This window comes from Chiloscyllium plagiosum, unplaced genomic scaffold, assembly GCF_037043375.1.
Source record: "Chiloscyllium plagiosum isolate Xiang-an unplaced genomic scaffold, Cpla_swu_hap1 HiC_scaffold_39, whole genome shotgun sequence".
NCBI classification, from domain to species: domain Eukaryota; kingdom Metazoa; phylum Chordata; class Chondrichthyes; order Orectolobiformes; family Hemiscylliidae; genus Chiloscyllium; species Chiloscyllium plagiosum.
This window is the reverse complement of record NW_028270177.1, coordinates 37,138,807-37,151,812: the sequence shown is the minus strand read 5'-3', so window position 1 is coordinate 37,151,812 and position 13,006 is coordinate 37,138,807. Positions and strand designations below refer to the sequence as shown.

General features: G+C 43.4%; 1 protein-coding gene across 1 annotated transcript in view; it reads left to right on the top strand.

The window, feature by feature from the left end:
* Positions 1 to 4,940, top strand: part of cfap161 (cilia and flagella associated protein 161) — a 51,226-nt gene extending 46,286 nt beyond the window's left edge. The window contains exon 7 of the mRNA XM_087981142.1: positions 4,369 to 4,940. Within this exon, the coding sequence (XP_087837268.1) occupies positions 4,369 to 4,567 (199 nt within the window). The 3' untranslated portion in view covers positions 4,568 to 4,940. The remainder of the gene's footprint in view (positions 1 to 4,368) is intronic.
* Positions 4,941 to 13,006: the final 8,066 nt, after the last annotated feature.

Below are 13,006 nucleotides of genomic sequence, written 5' to 3'. Positions count from 1 at the left end.
TAAGAGAATTGTAGAAGACTCCACACATTCCCTCACTCAAGCTCTTCTCCCTCCAGCCATCTGGCAGAAGTTACTGGAGAATTCAATCTCTCATGGCCAGACAGTTTCTTTCCCCAAGCCTTCGGGCTCCTTAACATAGTATGATCAAACTCTTTCCCATCTGGAATTCTTGGCACGACATTGAATTATTGCTAGAACAATGTCTATTATTTATCATTCTTCTGTTACACTATAACTTGTGTGATTTGCACTTCTTATGCACTTTATGTCATGTACGATTGTGTTGTTTGTGCTGTCCATGTAGCACCCTGGGTCTTGGAGGAACAGTGTCTCGTTTTTACTTCTCAGTTGTATCTGGTAGAAATGACAAATAAAAGCTACTTTACTTTACTCATCTGTCACACGCAGCCCACTAGCCCAATCGATCAAGTTCTGTTTGTAATCTCAGATAACCTTTTTCACTCTCCACTAAACCACCAGTTTTGGGGTCATCTGCAAGCTTACTAACCATACTTCCTAAATTCTCAACCAAATCGTTAATATAAATGCAGAACAACAGTGGACCCATCACTGCTCCTTGTGGAACACTATTGGTCACCAGCCTCCAGTCTGAACAACAACCCTCCACCATCATCCATTGTCTCTTACCATCAAGCCAATTTTGAATCCAGAATCCTGAATCCCATGTAATTTAACTTTACCAACCAATCTACCATGCAGAACCTTGTCAAAGCCTTTACTAAAATCCATGTAGGCAACACTTGCTGCTCTGGCCTCCTCTATCTTCTTGGTCACAGCCACATAAAACTCGCCTCAAGTCTTTGAGACATGATTTCACATGAAAAAGACATGCTGACTTATCCCTAACATTCCTTGCCTCTCCAAATGCATGGAAATCCTATTACCCTCTGTCTCCTACCTAATTACCAATTCCCTATATGTCAATAAGTCACCTCCACTTCATAAAACATAGAACAGTACAGGCCCTTCGTCCCTCAATGTTGTGCCGACCTCTTATTCTGCTCTAAGGTCAGACTAACTTATGATCTTCATTGTATGATCATCCATGTGTTGCTTAAGCACAAATTGCTTAAATGTCGCTAATAATCTGCAGGTGTGTATTGTTTATAAAAATACCTGAAACCTCCAATCACAACAAGGATAGAACCCCTCTGGTCATCACCTTCCACCCCACCAACTTCTACTACCACTAATGGCAGGGCATTCCACCCACCCACTAGTCTCTCTGTAAAGAACTTACTTCTGACATCTCCCGAAACCTTCCTCCAATCACCATAAAATTAAGCCTCCTCGTGATAGCCTTTCCACCCTGGGATAAAGTCTCTAACTATCCACTCTATCTATACCTCTCATCACCTTGTACACCTCTGTCAAGTCACCTCTCAAGCTTTATCACTCCAATGAGAAAAGCCTTAGCTCCCTCAACCTTTCTTCATCAGACATGCCCTCCAATCCAGGCAGCATCCTGGTAAATCTCCTCCACACCCTCTCAAAAGCTTCTACATCTTTCCTATAATGAGATGACCAGAACTGAACACAATATTCCAAGTGTGGAGAAAGTGAGGACTGCACATGCTGGAGATCAAACTCAGAGTGTGGTGCTGGCAAAGCATAGCAGGTCAGGCAGCATCCAAGGAGCAGGAGAATTAACGTTTCGGGTGTAAGCCCTTCATCAGGAATGAGGCTTGTGGGTTGGGGGGGCTGATAGATAAATGGGAGGGGGTGGGGCTAGGGGGAGAGTAGCTAGGAATGTGATAGGTAGATAAAGGTGAGGGAAAAGGTGATAGTTTGGAGAGGAGAGTGGAGTAGATGTAATGGAAGGAAAATGGACAGCTCATGAGGGTAGTGCCGAGTTGGAGGCTTGGGACTGGGATAAAGTGGGGGGAGGGGAAATGAGGAAACTGGTGAAATTCACATTGATCCCATGTGATTGCAGGGTCCCAACGTGGAAGGTGGGGCGTTCTTCCTCCAGGTGTCGGGTGTAACGGTTTGGCGATGGAGGAGTCCCAGGACCTGCATGTCCTTGGATGAGTGGGAGGGGCAGTTAAATTGTTCCGTCACAGGGCAGTCGGGTTGTGTGGTGTTGCTGTCCCAGAGATGTTCTCTGAAACAATCTGCAGGTTGCCATTCTTTCTCCTCGATGTAGAGGAGACCCCATCGGGTACAATGGATACAGTAGGTGACGTATGTGGAAGTACAGGCAAATTTCTGTTGAATATGGATAGATCCGGGGGTGCAGGTTTTGTACTTCGTGCATTGGCAGGGGAAGGTTCTGGGAGTGGAGTTTGGGCTGGTGGGGGACATGGATCTGACAAGGGAGCCATAGAGGGAATGGTCTGTCTGAAATGCAGATAGGGGTGGGGAGGGAAATATTTCCTAAGTGGTGGGGTCTGTTTGCAGGTGGCGGAAGTGGTGGAGGATGATGCATTGTATCCAGAGTTGATGGGGTGGAAGGTGATCATCAGGGGAGTTCTGCCCTTGTTGTGATTGGAGGGGTGGGGTTCACGGGCAGAGGTGCAATTGAAGGTGTGTATTGTTTAAAAAAATACCTGAAACCTCCAATCACAACAAGGATAGAACCCCTCTGGTCATCACCTACCACCCCACCAACCTCTGGATAGATCGCATCATCCTCCGCCACTTCCATCACGTACAGTTAGACCCCACCCCTAGGGATATATTTCCCTTCCCACCCTATCTGTGTTTTGGAGAGACCATTCCCTCTGAAACTCCCTTGTCAGATCCATACCTCCCAACACCCCACACCCCCCTCCCAGAACCTTCCCCTGCCAACGCAAGAGCTGCAAAACCTGCACTCACACCTCCCCTCTCACCTCCATCCAAGACCCCAAAGGATCCTTCCATACCCAACAGAAATTTACCTGTACTTCCACACACATCACCTATAGTATCAATTGCAGCTAATGTGGTTTCCTTCACATCGTGGAATTGGACGCCAACTTGTGGATGGTTTCAGGGAACATCTCTGGGACACCCGCACCAACCAACCTCCACACCCCGTGGTCGAACACTTTAACTCCCCCTCCCATTCTCCCAAGGACATGCAGGTACTGAGCCTCCTCCATCACCAAACACTAACAACCCGACATCTGAAGGAAGAACGTCTCATCTTCTGTCTTGGGACCTTGCAACCACACGGGATCAATGTGGATTTCACCAGTTTCCTCATTTCCAGTCCCAAGCCTCCAACTCGGCTCCGCCCTTTTGACCTTTTTAGATTAGATTACTTACAGTGTGGAAACAGGCCCTTCGGCCCAACAAGTCCATACCGACCCGCCGAAGCGCAACCCACCCAGACCCATTCCCCTACATGTACCCCTTCACCTAACACTACGGGCAATTTAACTTGGCCAATTCACCTAACCTGCAGGTTTTTGGACTGTGGGAGGAAACCGGAGCACCCGGAGGAAACCCACGCAGACACGGGGAGAACATGCAAACTCCACACAGAGAGTCACCTGAGGTGGGAATTGAACCTGGGTCTCTGGCATTGTGACCTGTCCATCTTCCTTCCATCATATCCACTCCACCCTCCTCTCTGACCTATCACCTTCACCGCCCACCTTCATCTACCTATCACATTCTCAGCCTCCTTTCCCCCAGCCCCACACTCCCCTGCTAGTTATCTTTCAGTACCTCTGGCCCACAAGCGTCATTCCTGATGAAGAGCTTGTGAATGAAATGTTGATTCTCCTGCTCCTCAGATGCTGCCTACCTGTGCTTTTCCAGCAACACACTCTCGGCCCCCCATATTCCAAGTGTGGTCTTACGAGGATTCTATAGAGCTGCAACATGAGCTGTGGCTCTTAAACTCAATCCTCCTGCTAATGAAAGCCAACACACCGTATGCCTTCTTAACAACTCTTATCAATTAGGGTGGCAACTTTGAGGGATCTATGGACATGGACCCAAAGATCCCTCCGTTCGTCAATACTGCCAAGAATCCTGCCTTCAATGTATTCTTCATTGAAATTGAATCACTTCACACTTTTCCAGTTTGAACTTCATCCGCCACTTATCAACCCAGTTCTGCATCCTGTTGCAACCTATAACAACCCTCCACACTATCCACAACTCCAACAACCTTTGACATACTTACTAACGCACTTCCACTTCCTTATCCAAGTCCTTTATAAAAATTTCATAGAGCAGAGGTTCTAGAACCGATTCCTGTGGAACACCACTGGTCACCAAGCTCCAGGCTGAATATTTTCCTGTTTCGGGTTTTGTTCCTGTTAATGTTTTGATGAAGAAGAAAATCTTTCAGTGCACATGACAAAGGACTGAATTGTCAAACCTAAACTGCTTGGAAATATTTTATTACAGGACTGCATTTGGAAGAGAATATGAAATCACTGCCAACACCTTCTATGATAGCCATCGAGCGGAAGAAGACTTGAACCACTGGGTGATTGTCACTGGAGATCCTGGAGTCCCACATGGCACCTTGTTTCATGCACCTCCTCCCCTTTGTGAGGATGAGATGCCAACAAAGAAGCATAGTCAGCCTTCACCCAGCTGCTGAACCCAACCACCCACTTGTTAATTGATTGAGCTAGAGGTTTTGTATCTTCTGGCCTACTGATTGGAAAGTCTCACTTCCTCCTCCATATTCCCCCAGTCTACAACTCTGTAAAGAACATCAGCAATTATGAGCTTCAGTGGAAGCCAGGAGGATCATCATTACATAGAACACATTTGTAAAAGTTCAAGTTTCTGCTATTTCCTGCAAAAATTATAGTGTTCATTGCTAAACTTCTCTAAGCTGATTGAAATGCAACAAGATATAGGAATGACGAGCAAAGGAATGAAATACTGACAAATGTAAGAATGCATGGTTACACTTACTTTAATAAATCAGCTAGTTTTTCAAGAGAAGATTTATTTTGCATTCTTCAACTTATAGACAATCATATCGATACTAAAAGAGCAGAGGAAAACAGGATCATGTTTAGATCTTTATTTTGTCACTGGTAGGCTGTCAATGAAGTTTGTTTTATTATTCATCTTATTTCATACACACAGACAAACAAAACAGGAACCTTGAGCGTCCTCCACCATTCAAAAATATCACGGCTGATCAGTGTGTTTCAAATTCCACATTCCCATCTACTCTCAATAACCCTTAATTCCCCTATCTAACAAGAATGATTCACCTGTTTTAAATTCAATGACCCCAGCTCCACTGCCTTCTGAGGCAGAGCATTCCAAAGTCTCACAATCCTCTAAGAGAAAGAGAAATTGCTCTTCTCTCTGCTTAGCTCCAGTAGAAATGAGCCCAACCTGTTCAGCCCTCATATGGGGGTTGCTAATTACTGTCAATGAGCACAGCACTTGCATAGAATTATAGAATTCCTACAGTGCAGAAAGAAGCTATTTGGCCCATCGAGTCTGTACTGCTACTTTGAAAACCATCCTATCCAGAACTACCCCTGCCAACCCTGTAACCCCTTGTCGGGATTTTGCCTTAGCTGGAAATTGTGTAGGTCTCACGTGAAAGTACAATTGATTGAGAGAATCAAAAACAAAATAAGATTCTTGTTGCTTCATCAATCAATCCAGCATTGCCTGTCGAATAGAGTTGTAGAGTATGTACAGTATGGAAACAGGCCATTTTCTGATGCTCCACATCAGCCTCTTCACATCCTTCAATTACCTTCCACTCGTTTCTGAATAACCTTCTCTTCTGTTCATGCATTTAACTGTAGAGTTCCCTATGCTGTTTGTCTCACCTACTCGCTATGGTAAAGTTTCACATTCTAATCACTTTCTGAATGAAAAAAAAACTTTTCCTGAATTCATTGCTAGAATTATAACTATCTCATATTTAAAAGATCCTGAGAGATGGGCTGTCCCACAAATTACTGAACTGAGCACAGCTGGAATGAGCTGGAATTTCAACTAGATTATCTGCTTTAGTTTCACGAGTGTAACCTGAATCAAATTACCTTCTGAACTGGGGAGAGGGATTAACAGAAATATGGCAACATTGAGGTTTATAATGCTCTGAACACTTCTTTACTTGCTGTTACAAGTAATAGGAAGCAACAAAGGTTTTTATGAATTGCAGATTTAGTAATGTGATTGTTAATAGTGCCAAAAAAACATGATGATAGTTGGCACCTCAAAGCCTCACTGTCCAGCAAGCTATAAACACTGAAACAACTCAGAGTTACAGCATGGATCAAGAAATGTTTTCTGCAGTTTCTGTTACTCACCACATGATGTTGCCAGTTTCTTGTTTTATCATGCAGAGCTAGAAATGAGAGCATGAGACACTGAAGGCTTAAAGAGAAAGAGAAAAATGATAGGAAGGCAGAAAAATAAAGAGACAAAGAATCATAGAGTGGAAATATAGTTACAGGACTGATTCAATGGAGATAAATTGATTAATTACGGTATGATGTATTATAGTTTAAAACATTTCACAAATTTTTAATTTTATGTTAAAACATCCGAAAGCTCAGAGTTGTACAGTGAAGTTCAGAAAAATTCCAAACTTTAATGTCAGTCTCCATTAGGATAGATGTATGGCATAGTGTTTTCCTGTGCAACTATTTGGGGGTGGGGAAGAAAAAATTATTTGTGGTTTACTTTACTGATCTGATTACTATTCAGTGACCCCTGCTGGAACTGTGCATGCATTGAATGACAATGGAACTTGTTCACCTGTGATGCAGCACAGTCTTGAACAGCTTTGATGGGGTTTTGCTGATGAAAGGGTGAAAACTGGTATTGAATGAGCTTTGTTTCCATAAGACCTGTTTGAAAGTGTGGATTTGACAGCTATCTCAGGTCTAATCAATTATTATGATGATCTAAACAGATTAAAATAGAAAGCTGCATGTTTAGCACTCAAATATTGATCAGGAACATGTTTCTTGAATGTAGCCTCTACTCACTTCCATCGAGAACTTCTAAAGTACTATGTGGGAAAGCGAGGTCCAGACCTCCGGCTCAGAGACCAAGACAGAGGATACAGAGGTTCTCGGGTATGATGCTGGAAGTTGTGGTGAATGAAGTAAAGTGTAGGAGGGATGTTTTGTCATTGTCAGCAGCATCACTCACTAATGAGAATGATTATCTATCTCGGAAATTCTGTGTCACTGATAATTGGTTCTATGGATCCTAGTGTGACTGATGAGCACGATCCGAGAGTCACATCTTTGACAACATGTTTGGCAGATGCTTTCAGGAGGTGGAACTCGTCCTTGTCCTTGAGATCATTGGCATTTGTTTCTCCTGTTCCTCTTCCGTACTTTCTCTTGCCATCAGGTGTTTGCAAAGAATTGTGCACCTTCACACAGGACTTTCTTCCAAATTGTTTTCTTCTGAATGAGGGTCTCCCAAATGTTGACATTGATATTGCATTTCTTGAGGGAAGCCTTCAGGGATCTTGGAAACACTTCCTTTGCTCTCTTCTCGTTCGAGTGCCTTCTTTGAGTGGGGTGAAGATGATTTACTTTTGGCAGTTTGGAACTCAGCTATCCTAAGCATGTGGCCAGCCTAATGGAGTTGGTTTTGGATGATCATGGCTCGATGCTGGTGCTATTGGCTGCTTCAAAGGCACTAATGTTAGTACACCTGCCCTCCCAGCTGATACAGAAAATCTGTCTCAAACAACATTGATGATACTTCTGAAAGGTCTTGAGGTGGCGTCTATGAATCAAGTTTCGGAGCCTTATAGAACTGAAAGGACAACAGCCTTATTCATAAGGATCTTGATATCATCATGGCTGTCACTGTGATTGAAGACTGTCATCCTGAGGAACTCTAAGACTGAATGCAATATTCAATCTCTGCCTCAATGTTGGCTTTAGATGAGTGGTAGCTTCCCAGAAAGGGGAGATGTTCCACAATTTGGGAGGATTGCTCTATTGATCTTAATGGAAGGGTAGACTGGAATTTGATCTGGCAAGAAATGGTAAAGGATTTGAGTCTTCTTGAAGTAAAACTGAGTCCAGTTCTTGTTTTGTAACTGCTTGAGAAAGATAGTAGAAAACAACAGATGTGGTGAATGCAGCTTATGAGAGAAAATTGCACAGTACAGAGACCCGACCCTGCCACAAGAAATTTCATAGCCTAACCTGAGTGCTCAAGATAGGATCTCATTTCATAAACACATTGGTTAAGATCAGGAACAAACCCAATTGACTGTGGCCACCATCTAACTCTGTCCTGTCAGTATCTTTCCATAAGATTACCCCAGGTCCTGTCAAGTCTGCAAAATCCTCCTTACTGACATTTTGTGTCAAGATTGGGAGAGCTGTTCTACAGACTAGTCAAGCAACCACCTGATATATTTGTATTCACAGAATCAACTTTGTAGACCATCCCTGGGTTTACCCTTTCCTGTCAGCTGGAGAGACCCACTAGAATTGGCAGTATAGTGGTATACCTCAGGAAGGAGTGATCTAGTCAGAGTCATACAGCATGGAAACATACCTTCCGTCCGACAGTCCATGCCAACCACGTTCCCAAACTAAACTAGTCCCACCTGCCTGCATTTGACCCATATCCCTCCAAACCTTTCCTAATCATGTACTTATCCAAATGTCTTTTAAAGACTGTAACTGTACCTGCATTCTCTATTTCCTCTGGCAGTTCATTCAATAAATAAAACTATGTGTTAAAAAGTTGCCCCTCCTGTTTGGGAGTCATCAATGGGAAATAAGGCAGGGCAGGTGACTGAGGTGTCAGTGGGGGAGCCCTTTGTTTCCAGCGACCATAATTCTATTAGATTTAAAATAGTGATGGAAAAGGATAGACCAGATCTAAACATTGAAGTTCTAAATTGGAGAAAGGACAATTTTGACGGTATTAGGCAAGAACTTTCAAAAGCTGATTGGGGGCAGATGTTCGCAGGTAAAGGGACGGCTGGAAAATGGGAAGCCTTCAGAAATGAGATAATAAGAATCCAGAGAAAGTATATTCCTGTCAGGGTGAAAGGGAAGGCTGGTAGGTATAGGGAATGCTGGATGACTAAAGAAAGTGATGGTTTGGTTAAGAAAAAGAAGGAAGCATATGTCAGGTATAGGCAGGATAGATCGAGTGAATCCTCAGAAGAGTACAAAGGCAGTAGGAGTATACTTAAGAGAGAAATCAGAAGGGCAAAAAGGGGACATGAGATAGCTTGGCAAATAGAATTAAGGACAATCCAAAGGGTTTTTACAAATGCATTAAGGACAAAAGGGTAACTAGGGAGAGAATAGGGCCCCTCAAGGATCAGCAGGGCGGCCTTTGTGTGGAGCCACAGAAAATGGGGGAGATACTAAGCAAGTATTTTGCATCAGTATTTACTGTGGAAAAGGATATGGAAGATATAGACTGTAGTGAAATAGATGATGATATCTTGCAAACTGTCCATATTACAGAGGAGGAAGTGCTGAATGTCTTGAAACACATAAAGGTGGATAAATCCCCAGGACCTGATCAGATGTACCCAAGAACTTTGTGGGAAGCTAGAGAAGTGATTGCTGGGCCTCTTGCTGAGATAGTTGTATCATCGATAGTCACAGGTGAAGTGCCAGAAGACTGGAGGTTAGCTAACATGGTGCCACTGTTTAAGAAGGGTGATAAGGACAAGCCAGGAAACTATAGACCAGTGAGCCTGACATCGGTGGTGGGCAAGTTGTTGGAGGGAATCCTGAGGGACAAAATGTACATGTATTTGGAAAGGCAAGGACTGATTAGGGATAGTCAACATGGCTCTGTGCGTGGGAAATCATGTCTCACAAACTTTGATTGAGTTTTTTGAAGAAGTAACAGAGAGGATTGATGAGGGCAGAGTGGTATATGTGATCAATATGGACTTCAGTCAGGCGTTCGACAAGGTTTCCCATGGGAGACTGATTAGCAAGGTTAGATCTCACGGAATAAAGGGAGAACTAACCATTTGGAAACAGAACTGGCTCAAAGGTAGAAGACAGAAGGTCATGGTGGGGGGTTGTTTTTCAGACTGGAGGCCTGTGACCAGTGGAGTGCCACAAGGATCTGTGCTGGGTCCTCTACTTTTTGTCATTTGCATAAATGATTTGGTTGTGAGCATAAGAGGTAAAGTTATTAACTTTGCAGATGTCACCAAAATTGGAGGTGTAGTGGAGAGCGAAGAGGGTTACCTCAGATTACAACAGGATCTGGATCAGATGGGCCAATGGGCAGATAAGTGACAGATGGAGTTTAATTCAGATAAGTGCGAGGTGCTGCATTTTGGGACAGCAAATCTTAGCAGGACTTATATACTTAATGGTAAGGTCCTAGAGAGTGTTGCTGAACAAAGAGACCTTGGAGTGCAGATTCATAGCTCCTTGAAAGTGGAGTCGCAGGTAGATAGGATAGTGAAGAAGGCGTTTGGTATGCTTTCCTTTATTGGTCAGAGTACTGAGTACAGGAGTTGGGAGGTCATGCAGTTGTACAGGACATTGGTTAGGCCACTGTTGGAATATTGCGAGCAATTCTGATCTCCTTCCTATTGGAAAGATGTGAAACTTGAAAGGGTTCAGAAAAGATTTACAAGAATTTTGCCAGGGTTGGAGGATTTGAGCTATAGGGAGAGGCTGAACAGACTGAGGCTGTTTTTCCTGGAGCATTGGAGGCTGAGGGGTGACCTTATAGAGATTTACAAAATTATGAGGGGCATGGATAGGATAAATAGACAAAGTCTTTTCCCTGGGGTGAGAGAGTCCAGAACTAGAGGGCATAGGTTTAGGGTGAGAGGGGAAAGATAAAAGGGACCTAAGGGGCAACCTTTTCACGCAGAGGTACGTGTATGGAATGAGCTGCCAGAGGAAGTGGTGGAGGCTGGTACAATTGCAACATTTAAGAGGCATTTGAATGGATACATGAATAGGAAGGGTTTGGAGGGATATGGGCCAGGTGCTGGCAGGTGGGACTAGATTGGGTTGGGATATCTGGTCAGCATGGATGGGTTGGACCGAAGGGTCTATTTCCATGCTGTATATCTCTATGACTCTGCACCCTACGAATTCTGATGGCATCAGGGCAAACTGCACAAAACAACCTGCTGATTACCATATATCACATTCCTTTGGATGATAAATTAGTTCTACTCCATGTTGAATGACATTTGGAGGAAGCATTGAGGGTGACGAAGCCAAAATTGTACTGTCGGTGAGGGTCTTCAGCATCCAATACCAAGCATGTCTAAGTCACACAACTATTGATCAAGCTGGCCAGGTCTTGATGGATATGACTGCTACAGTGTTCTACATGGGAGGCAAGGGAGTAAAAAGAGAGAAAACCCTATTTGACCTTGAACTCACTAATCTGCCTGTATCAGGTGCATCGGTCTGTGAGAGTACTGGTAGGAGTGATCACCCCATATATGTTGTGGACATTAAGTCCCGTCTTTATATTGAGGACAGCCTCTATTATATTGCCTGTTACAAGGTGGGCCAGATTTCAAACAGATCGAGCGAACCAAAACTGGGCATTTTTGAGACACTAAGTCATCAGCAGCAGAATTGTATTCAATCACAATCTGCAACCTCACGGTCTGGCATATCTCCCACTCTACCATCATCATCAAGCCTGGGGGTCAACGCTGATTCAATGAAGAGTGCAGGGGAGCCTGCCAGAAGCAACACTAGGCACACTTTAAAATGAGGCGTCAACCTGGTGAAGCTCCAAATAGTGGAAGCATTATGCAATTGACATGGTTAAGTAACCCCACAACAAATGAATCCAATCTGAGCCCGACAGTTCTGTTACATCTAGTCATGAATGGCTGTGGGTTATTCAATAACTAATGGGGAATGAGGCTCAATAGATGTCTTCTACCTAAGTGATGAGGGAGCCCTGCACATCATTACAAAGTGTGGTGATGCCAGTGCTGGACTAGGGTGGACAATGTTTGGGTCCGAAAGGAGTTGGAGTTTCGGTAAATGATTCATAACTGTGACTTGCTCTGAAATCACTCGACGTTGTTTCCTCCTGGACTGGAAAATATCATGTAAGAATGTATATGTCTGAATTTACCTTTTTGCCAAGGGGTGTGTTTGTGGGATCTTACTACATTGGAACAATTAATTAGTAATAGGTACTATATCTATTATTTGGTTAAGTTTTTCAATAGTTAAGTTATGCTAACTTCCTCTTTATTTTGTTTGTATTTTAACTATAGTGTTTAAATAAATTGTATTTTGCTTAACGTAGAGTAGTTTGACCAGTCACATCACATCTACCTTTAAAATAAGAAAAAGTTAGGTTCATTTCACTGCCAATGCCAAGAGTCCTGGCAACATTCTGGCAATGGGACTGATGACCTGTGCTCCAGAATCAGCTGTGAGATTGACTGCCCTCACAACTGATCAAATGTAGCCTTGATGCCAAGGGCTCTTGTATTTACTTCAGCCCTGGTATTCAGTTCTTTTGCCCATTTTTGGACTAAAGCTGTAATGTGATCAGAAGCTGAGTGGCTTTTGCAGAATCCAAGCTGAACCCCAGTGATGAGATTATTGCTGAGTGAGTGCCACTTGATAACACCTTTGCCAAAACTTTCCATCTGGTGTAGTAACTGGCCAGGCTGAATTTGTCCTGCTTTTTGTGGACAGGATATAACTAGCTAATTTTCCACTTTCCTGGGAAGATATTGTAGCTGTACATGGACAGTTCGCTATGAAAATTGCTAATTCTGTAGTATAAGAATTCAGTTCCATTGCTAAAACATTATCAGGACTCCACAGCCTTAGTAGTATTCAGTGCCTCCAGTATATCTTAATATTACATGGTATGAATTAAGTCTGCAGACCTCAGGAAGAGGCCAAGATGGATCCAAATGCTTCAACCTTCTCCCTTGCACTGATGTGCTAGGTTCTGCTAACATTGAGAATGATGTGGGCAGCAGATGCATAGGAACATCACAATCTGCAAGTTCTCCACCAAGCCACTCATCATGCTGACTTGAAAATATATTGCCATTTCTTCACTGTCACTGGGTCAAAAT